This window comes from Mangifera indica, chromosome 15 (assembly GCF_011075055.1).
Source record: "Mangifera indica cultivar Alphonso chromosome 15, CATAS_Mindica_2.1, whole genome shotgun sequence".
Lineage (NCBI taxonomy): Eukaryota > Viridiplantae > Streptophyta > Magnoliopsida > Sapindales > Anacardiaceae > Mangifera > Mangifera indica.
Window position 1 is genome coordinate 3,924,251 of NC_058151.1, and position 10,569 is coordinate 3,934,819.

The window sequence follows — 10,569 nt, forward strand, 5'->3', positions numbered from 1 at the left end:
ACTTACTTTTTCTTCCTTTATTGACTTTGCTCTCCAAACATTTTTGTTTTCTTTTTTTTTTCTTTTATATATATCTATATATACTACAAACACACACATACAATTGGAAATATCTCCAAACAGGGTCAAAAGATGTAATTACCCCTGGAACATACCTGAGGTATTACAGTATGCTTGTTTGATCAACCCCAAGTCTTTCCTTCGCCCAAGCTTTTCCAAACACTCAAACCTCTCTTTTTTTTCTCTATTTGGCTACATAAATTTGGGGTAAAGAATATGAGCCAAACGCAAATGCGCTTTTTTATTTCCTCTTCAGACAAAAATACACGAGCGTGTACTTAAGGCATATGAGCGTGTGTGTTGTTATTGAATAAAGACACATTCCGAAATCCTTGCAAAATGCATCTCTATCCAATATTCAAACGCGTCACGTTTAGATTTGGTTAAATAACTTGCATCACATGAAAAAAGACCATTTTACCCTTTTCCATGCTACACACGGGCGTGTAGCCTCCCTACACAGTCGTGCATCCTAAATTTCATACATAATAAATTCTCACACATAATTATTCAACTTAAGTAAAAAAATAAAAATAACCTTGAACATACTTGCAGGTGTTACAGTGTCTTGAACTAGCATGTTGTCTTGTTACAATAGGGAAGATGAATGAGACCACCCATCCATTGCCACTGAAAAAAAAAAAAAAAAGGCTTTGGCAAGAAAATAATCATGAGAGAATACATATTCAATCATTATAAACACTATTTTCATTATTTTACCAATCAATTATTTATATAATCGTTAAAACTAAATAAATGCATACTTTTAATGATGGACATTTTAAATTTCTCACTAAAAAGTTTAAAAACCCATTATTATTTGTAGGGCGAAAGTCAAACTAAGTTGGCTTGATCTCAAAAGTTAATTCGATTCGAATTTAAATTTAGTTCAAATTGTGAGGGTTAACTTGTTTTTAAAATTGAGTCAAACTCAAAGTAGAGAGAGTTTGACTCAGTTTACCTTGTGAGTTGGAAGATGACTTGATTCAATTTGAACATGGTTTGCAACTTGATTCAAGGGATGACAATGATCAAAACGACATTGTTTTGCTTATTATCAAATAAAATGATGTCATTTTGACAATAAGCAGTGAACTCAAGCAAACTCAACTCAATTTAACTCGATCTGAATTTAAACAATTAAATCACTGCTAAATAATCTCTATTATATATTTATTGAATTCTCACAATTGTATTTCATGGTGAATGTCACAAATAGAGACCCACATCTTGAGCATTGAAGATCTTCTACAGCCTATTGCTTAGCTGAACATCCTCTGACTTCATATCATATGTATATCATGTTAAAAATCATTAGACATACTATGATACTGGCCAGGCAAAAACAGCCGTTGGATATGCTTTGATTGGTCCTACAAACTTCAATCAAAGTTGATAAACAAATCTGTCCATTATTATAATGTATTCAAACCTTTTATTGCAAATATCTCCATGTTAAGTGCGATTTGGACCCCATTGAATAATAGCAACCACCCATATGCATTGTTGCTTTTGCTTAACACTTAATTGTCCCCAAGGAATCTAGTAACATGTGCCATATGTCAATACCAACCTTGGGTGGGTCTTTGGGATTACACTAAATTTTGAGTGGATGTTTGAGATAAAATTTTTATTTTTTTTAAATTTTTTTATTAAATAATAGTCTTACTTTTTAACAAAAAGGTGAGTGTTTAAAAATACACCAAACACCGGATAAAAATATTTTTTTTTTGGCCTAATTTTAGTATTAAATTTTTAGAAAAAAAAAAATATAGTTAGGATCTCAATGTGGCATTGATACCATTTCCATGCGAACAAATTTAATTCATTCACCTGAAGTACTAATGGTGCTGTCCACATGATGGGTATGACAAAACTTCCTTTCTGTCCTCCTTAATAAATGAATCTCAATTGTTAGGTATAAATATATTTTTGTTCGGTAGCTGGCATGGCTCACATTTCCTCTTGTTTAGTTTATCGCCATACTTTTTTCTTTAACTATACCTTAACTTTATTTTTTTAAATAAAAAACCTTTTTTAAATCAAACATTTTCTTTAAAATTATATTAATTATATCGAGTAAGCTAAACTGAAAATTAACTTTTACTTAATTTCATGCAATATAAAGTTTATATAATATTGTGTGTGAGATGTGTATTTATAATATAAATAGGGCTTAGTTACCCAAGGTATGTCTGTGATTAAACAATAGGGGTCTTAGGACTTGGGATTAAATTAGGATTGAAAGAACCCGTAACAATCGGAACTTAGGTATAATCAAATTTGGGTGAAAGAAAATTATTAGTTTTTTTAAAAAAATAAAAAGAAATGACATAAAGTTTTAATTTTTTTAATTTTATTATTAAATAATGATTTTATTTTTAATTATAATATAAAATTTTAACAAATAAATAGATATTTAAATTTTTGGAACTTTGTTGATATATATTTGAGAATGACCTAAACTTTGGGTAAGAATAAGTCTTTTGGCCTAATTTTAATATTAAAATTCTAGCAAAAAATGATATAGCAAAGGTCTCCATATGGCATTAATACTAATGGTATTGTCCACATGATAGATAAAACAATACTCCATTTCAGTCCTCCTTAATAAATGAATATCAATTGTTAGGTATAAATATATATTTGTGGGGTGGTTGGTAGCTAACATTTCCTCTTGGTTGGTCTCTCGCCAAACCTATTTTTTTAATATACCTCAATTTTTTTTTTTTTAAAATGGCAAATTGATCTTAAGTTGGATCTCTTTTTTTGGATTATATCGATCACATCAAATAAGTTAAATCCTAAATTAATTTTTTCTTAATTTTATGTATTATAAAATTTATATAATATTGTGTGTGACACATGTATTTATATTAATATAGGTCAAATGACTTATTTCCACCCAAAGTATATTATTTTTCTAAGTTTTTCTCTGTTAACTTAAAAAATCTAATATACCCACTCATTGAAGGATGAGTCTAATAGTTTTAAAGGTAAAATCGTTATTTTATGTTTAATATTAAAAATAAACTTAAATTTGATTTCTTTTTTCTCCCCTAAACCTTAAAAACTAACAATTTTCTCTCAATCTAAGTTTTCAAAAACAACATTTTTCACCCTAAGGTTTCTAAACTTTTAGATTCAATATTTTCAGCAATGAAAAGACTTCTCTGACAATCTCTAGACAATGTCTCTTCCTGTCTAACGTGTCCTTCTTCCGAAACAATACGAGACAAAGATGGTTTATCTTCTTTCTCTAACAAAGAGCACGCTGCGCTACATTAGAAGAAGGATAGCCAGAAGGAGAACCCGTGGAGAGGAAGAGATATTACTTGGAGATCGTCAGAGAAGTCTTTTCATCGTTGAAAATAGTGAATCTGAAAGTTTGAAAATCTTAGGGGAGAAAATACTATTTTTAAAAATTTGGATTGAAAAAAATTATTAATTTTTAAAATTTAAAAGAAAAATACTATAAATAATAAATTCAATTAATTTTAACTACCGAAAAAAGGGTAAATAAGATTTTTAAAACTAACCGAAAAACACTCAAGAAAATACCATACTGGAGCCGGAAATGAGCCCTTCGGCCATTAATATACTGTATCTCTCGGCCTGAATCTACAGAATAAATGTTTCGTGATATGAATTTTGCAGGTTACGATAAGATCTTGTCTGCTTTGTTTCTATTTATTGATGGAATTTTAATTTTCCTTTTTTCATTTCCTATGTCATCTTTTCACTTTTGTCGATTTCACCCTCACCTTTACGTATTTATATCTACCTCATTGTCAGCTCCTTTCTTTCATGTACTGAGTTGTTTAACCATAAAAAAAATCTATGTCATTGATCTTTCATGGTATTTATTAATTGTCGTTGACCATTGTTCTTTAAAAAACAAAAAAACAAAGAACAAAATGGACTGGTAGGGATTGCATCGACTTGGTCAGTATTAATTATTCGAGTAAACCATATTGAAAGAATAATATCAACCAAACAAACCCAAAGTTTATTGAAATTACATTTTATATCTATCAAGTTTGAAAAAGTCAATTTATCAGTTATATGATAAATTTGTTAAAAAAATATGTTAAATTTTTTATAAAAATATCGAAAAGACAAAACAACCATATAGCTAAATAATGTCATGCCCCCAAAAGTTTATGAAAAAATTTTTATATCCCTAATTTATATTAATTTTGATAAAAATATCGATGACACATAATCGTATATTTGAGGTAAATTATACTGTTTCAAAATTTGAGAGGTGATAATAAAAGTTTTTAGGGGGTTTTAAGAGTTTCTAAAATGTATGGGAGTAGTCTTGAAACTTTTAAATTTCAATATGTCCCTTCGTTGTTTAAAAAATTACTATTACACCTTGAAAGAAATTAATAGAATGCAAAAAATTAGGTGGGGGTGTTCAAAATAGATCGATCAAACTAGTTTGATAATTTTTTAAACTGAATCTAAATTTTAGTTTAGAATAAATCATAAACCAAAATTGAACCAATTTAAAAATTAATCAAATTTGAATCAAACTGAAACTACTAATTAATGGAACCAAACTTTTGTTTAACCAATTTTTAACTGAATTTCAAAAGAATATCATATTTTATTAATTTTTTTCATTTTTAATTACGTTCAATACTTTATTTATTTCTTATTCAATTTTTTTAAAATCGATTAATTGATTTTAAAAAATAGACAAACTGATAACCAAAATAAAAAAATGATTTTTTTTATATTCTTAAATAACCTATTTTTTTAGTTTTATTTTCAATTCAAAAATTGGTTTTGTTCGATTACCGGATAATTTTGAACATTTTTAAAATTAGGAGTATAAATATCATAGTAAAACTATTAAGACTATAAATATATTTTAAAATATTTAGGAAAAACATGATAATTTTCTAAATAAGATAGAGGACATGTTTATTTGTCTCAAGTAACTTTTAAAAAATGATATTTACACCCCCACTTACACTTTATATTGTGATATTTGGATAAAATGATAGAAATTCTCTTTAACTATTAAAACTATCCATTGACTTTGACAAGCAGGTGAAAAATTGGCTATTTCAAATTTAAAGGGTGGAAAGTATCATTTCATCAAACCTTGGATGGGAAATAGTCATTTAGCCTAATATTTAACTACTAAAATTTGGAAAAGGCCAAAGGATTTTTTCCCACCCAAAGTTCATTGTATTCTCAAAATAATACCCTTTAACTATTGAAAATTCAAACACCCACCTGTGGGTGATTAAAATTAATAGCACCAATTAATATTATTTATTTCTCCTCTAAATTTAGAAAACTAACAATTTTCCCTTATGATTAAATTTTAAAATGTTATATTTTTCCCTTAGATTTTTTTCTTTTCTCTCTCCCATTTTTTCCGGTGTCGTCACCTACCAGTTCTCTCTCCCTCCCCTTTCATTGTAATTTTCAAAGCCTTCTCTTTATCTTTGTCACCGAATGAGGACATTTAATGACAAAGACAAAGTCTTTGTCACTTCTTCCAATGACAAAGAAGATGTCTTCGTCACTAAATGTCTTCATCCCGTGATGAAGATGAGGAAAAGGCTCGAAAATTACAGTGAAAGGGGAGGGAGAGAGAACCAGCGGATGATGCCACCAAAAAAAGGGAAGAAAGAAAAGAAAAAAACTTTAAGGGGGAAAATATAATATTTCAAAGTTTAATTCTAAGGAAAAATAGTTAGTTTTATAAACCTAAGAGGAAATAGATAATATTTTATTATTTTTAATATTATATGATGATTTTACTTCTGAAACTTAATTAAACTGCTAATTTCAACCGTCGATAAATGGGTCTTTTGGGTTTTCACTAGTTAAAGGGTACCACTTGGGGAAGGCAATAAACATTGGTGGGAAAAAGTGCTTTGGCCTTTGGAAAAATTAAGAACTGACTTGCTACCATCATACTTCTGACTGAACCATAAATATGTTTTCCTTTGTTTCAAAGAAAACCAAGCATAAATAAGGGAAATTGAAATTTTTAGCCTTATTTTAATCCGTGTATATATATATGTCACTCATCTCAAAACTTAAACAAATATATCACAACAGTAATCTACTTTCCTAAAATATTTCTCTTGGAATGACCCATACAGAGATTCTCTCTTTTTCTCTGCAATTTTTCTCTTCTTCCTCAGCTTTCAAGTGAGGAAAGAATCCATCTTGATGCATTATTCAATATCATATCGGTATATTATTCTATCTTGATACATTATTCAATATCATATCAACATATTATTCCATTTTAAAACACTTGAAATTTAAAAAAAATATATTCATAACAGTACAAATTTTAAAAATTTTCTCTCTTCTTTTTCAGCTTTCAAGTGAGGAAGGAATTCATCTTGATGCATTATTTTATATCATATCCGTGTATTATTCCATCTTGATACATTATTCAACATTATATCAATATATTATTCTATTTTAAAGCACTTAAAATTTTTAAAAAAATTATTTATAATAATACAAATTTTTAAAAAGAGCTTAAAATAAAAAAGAGTTGGTATTATAGCAAAGAGGGTTGGCCACGCCGACCCTTTTAAAGTAAAAAGGGTTGGTGTCATGCTAACCCTTTTTGCTATAAAATGGGTTGGCCCATGCCAACCCTTTTTGCTATAAAAGCATGCCAACCCCTTTTTAAAATTTGTATGGTTATGAATAATTTTTTCAGAAATTTTAAGTGCTTTAAAATGAAATAATACGTTGATATGAAGTTAAATAATGTATCAAGATAGAATAATATACTGATATGATATTGAATAATACATCAAGATGAATTTCTTCTTCATTTGAAAGCTGAAAAAGAAGAGAGAAAAAATTACAGAGAAAAAGAGAGAATCTCTATATAAATCATTTCAAGAATGATATTTTAAGAAAATAGATTACTGTTATGGTATATTTATTTAAGTTTTGAGATGAGTGATATATATATATACATGGATTAAAATAAGGCTAAAAATTTCAATTTCCCCATAAATATTAGCCTAATCAATCTCTTCTGAACTGTGTCTTCGTATACATACTCTCTCCCTCAGAACAAACACAGAGAAAACTATAGCTATGGCGGCCTCCTCTTCCTGCCATTACCAGCCATCGTTGTCCGCAGAAATAATTGCAAACAATGAAAATCTTTTAACCGAGATATTCATCTTCCTCCCTATCAAATCTTTGCTCAAGTTTAAATCTGTATCCAAACACTGGTTTTCCATCATCACCGGTCCCAACTTCTCCATCCGCCTCAGCCGTGTCCCCAAGCCCATAACTGGCCTCCTTATGCGTTGCAACAACAGCCCAGAATATAATTTCATCAATCTTGGTTCCAATCCTTCTCCAGCTCCTTTTAAATCTCTCACTTTTGGAAACATCCCATCTCGGATTCACATCAAACAATCCTGCAGTGGTCTCTTATTGTGCAGTTCTTTGCAAGAAAATGCACCTCGCCCCCACTATTTTGTTTACAACCCCACCACAAACAAATACACGATGCTTCCTCCAATCCCTAATGATAAGGGGGCTTTGTTTCGTGATTTTGTTTTGGCATTTGATCCTTTGCAGTCACCTGATTACAAAGTCGTTTGTGTGAAAGATAGTTTTCTTTATGAAAGTTCTTTTCAGATAGAGATTTACTCATCCCAAACAGGAACTTGGAGACTATGCAATTCTTCTTTCAATTATCCGAATAGTCCATTTTTCCTGGAGGGTGTTTTCTGGAACAATGCCATTTACTGGTGCAAATCGAGTCCATATATGTATTTCGACATGGATAAAGAGGAAGTCCGAGAAATGCCAATGCCTCCGAATATCAGTGGATTGGATGAGAAATGGAGATGGTATTTGGGAACATCTCGAAGCCATTTGCATCTCATAGACATTTACTGCCCTTTCAATACCATATTCAACATCTATGAAATGGAGAAAAGAGAGGATTGCTGCAGGTGGATCGTGAAGTATCAGGTTGATCTTAGTCTGATAGTAAAATCATACCCTGAGATGATTAAAAACTTCCATAGGGACTTGCATTTCTATTTATTTTCCATATTATGTGTTGTGAGGGAAGAAAACGACGATGATTCGTATTTGGTGGTGCATTTACCTGCAAAGGTAATTCGTTACAATTTCAAGGATAAGAGTTTCAACAAGATCCATGATTTTGCTTCAGCTGATTCTGAACTTCAAGGTGCAAATGAAAATGGAAATACACAAGTAACCGATTTTGATTTTGTGGGCACTGCTGCTTTTCAATTCATAGAGAGTCTTGCCTGCGTTTGAAGACTCATCTTTTACTTTTGATCTCAGCAGCAAGTGTACGTTTGTTTTATGAAGTATAATATGAATTACTTCATGCATTGAATTGAATAATTACATTTCATTTCTTCCTGCAAGTCAGTTTACTAGTTCATATAAATTCAATTACAAAGAACAAATGGGTTCAAGAAGTGCTTATTTTCGTGGCTCGCATGTTGTGATTGACCAAAAACCTACAAATTTTAAATTACAGAAGAGGGGTCGGTTTAGAAATTGTTTAATTCCCTTGGTTTCATGCTGGCTAACTAAACCGAAGAAAACCAAGCAGGTTTCCGGTGTATGTACTCACAGACACCTTGCAACAAATTAATTAATCTATGAATTTTGACCAAGTATAATCTCATTTCTTTATTCTTTTTTTATACATATAAAAAACAATATTAAATACTTCTACAAAAAAAAAATAAGAAATATCTATCCATTCGTTAACTATTTTCATGAATTTCATAATTAATTATCTATATTCTCGTTAAAACTAAATATATTGATACTTTTAAAAATAAGTTTTTCAAATTTCTAATTAAAAAACTTATAAGTCCATCATTATTGATCTTAGGGGTGTATAAAATATTACAATAGAACTCCTACTGAATTGAACTATGAACGATATTATGTAAGGTTGGATGCTAAGCAAGCTGACTTAATCTCAAAAGTCAGTTTGGCTAGATTTTGGTTTGAATTCATAATTTGAATATGTAATTTAGATTCGTGGTTTGAATTCAGTATAAATTCATAGTTTAAATTTATGATTCGAATTTATAGTTTGAATTTATTGTTCAAGTTTGCAACTTACTTACAAAATGACTTTTTTTGTCTATTATAAATAGTGATACATCAGTTCGTATAAATTAATTTGTATACATTACTTTATAACTACAGGGCTTAATGTTGACAATTGAGGTGGATAGATAGGGAAAACACGATAGAAAATCAAAAACAATTAGTTAATTCTTTTCTTAGAGATGCTTGATTCAGTCAATACAATGATTATAGAATCAAAATTACTAAATTTGTGATATATTAATTTAGTATAATTGATTTAATTTCAAAAAAATAATCTAACTTCAATAGGATTCTCCATCAACCAAAAAACAAAAAAAATGAAAATGGAAACTTAGAGGCTAACAACTCTAATGGGGTTGGTATAGGATAAAGAATGGTCAATGTTATATAAAAAAAATGTTTGTTAGAATGTTATACCATATATTATTATGTTTGGTGTATGAATTATATTATATAATATAATATTATTTTCCTGATACATGTCGAATTATCCATTTAATATCTAAGTATACAACAACAAATAAGGGAGTAATGTTGTCGGCCTCCACTTTTTTATTTTATTTTATTAATCATAGAACCGAACAGCGGAACAGGATAAAAATGTATTTTCCATTGAACAATTAGGTGTCCGAGACATGGTGGGATCATCGCAACAGAAGTGGACTATTCAATTGAAATTCGCCCAAATGAGTATTCTTCTACTCTCCAATGGGCTCAACTAAACCTGCAACACCTTTGTGCTTAATCCTTGGTCCTCGTCAGTCCACGTTGATTCCACATGTGAACAGACACAGGGTTGGAGGTCTCTTTCTCTCTAGCTATGCTTATTCCTGGTGGGTGCTTTCTGTGGTTGATGAAAGAGTGTGGGAAAAGGTGCCCTAGAATTGGGATTGCCATTTGGTAGCTCAAATTTTTTAAATGAAATGAAGTTTGATTTACCTTCCAAGTAATATTATGTACACCTATTTTAGATATATAATTATGTACAAATTTATATATATTATCATATAATTGAGTATTATTTTATCTTTAATTTCAAATCATACAATCATGTGATGATGTACATAAATATATATACATTTATGTATCAAAAATAGGTACACATAATTTTATTGTTTGTCATCCAGGGAAGGAGGATAGATTTTAGGGGGCATTTGGTTTCCGTTTTTTAAGATTATCTTGGTAATCTATCTTTTATTCTCTTGTTTGGTTTGTCAGTAATAAAATATTACAGTAATTTTTTATTACTAATGCTGACGTGGCAGGTAATATAAGTGGTAATCTGATTACCACATTCATCTTAGGTATTTAAAGATTACCAAGGTAATATTGATTTTATTATAATTATATTATTATTTATTAATTTTTTGAGACAAAAAT

The 10,569-nt window shown here is 29.5% G+C and overlaps 1 protein-coding gene across 1 annotated transcript; it reads left to right on the forward strand.

Moving 5' to 3' along the window:
- The first annotated feature begins 7,161 nt into the window (after window positions 1-7,161).
- On the forward strand, window positions 7,162-8,370 carry LOC123198079 (F-box protein At5g07610-like). Its single transcript, XM_044612661.1, has one exon. The coding sequence runs from the start codon at window positions 7,162-7,164 to the stop codon at window positions 8,368-8,370; it is 1,209 nt and encodes a 402-aa protein (XP_044468596.1).
- The last annotated feature ends 2,199 nt before the right edge of the window (window positions 8,371-10,569 follow it).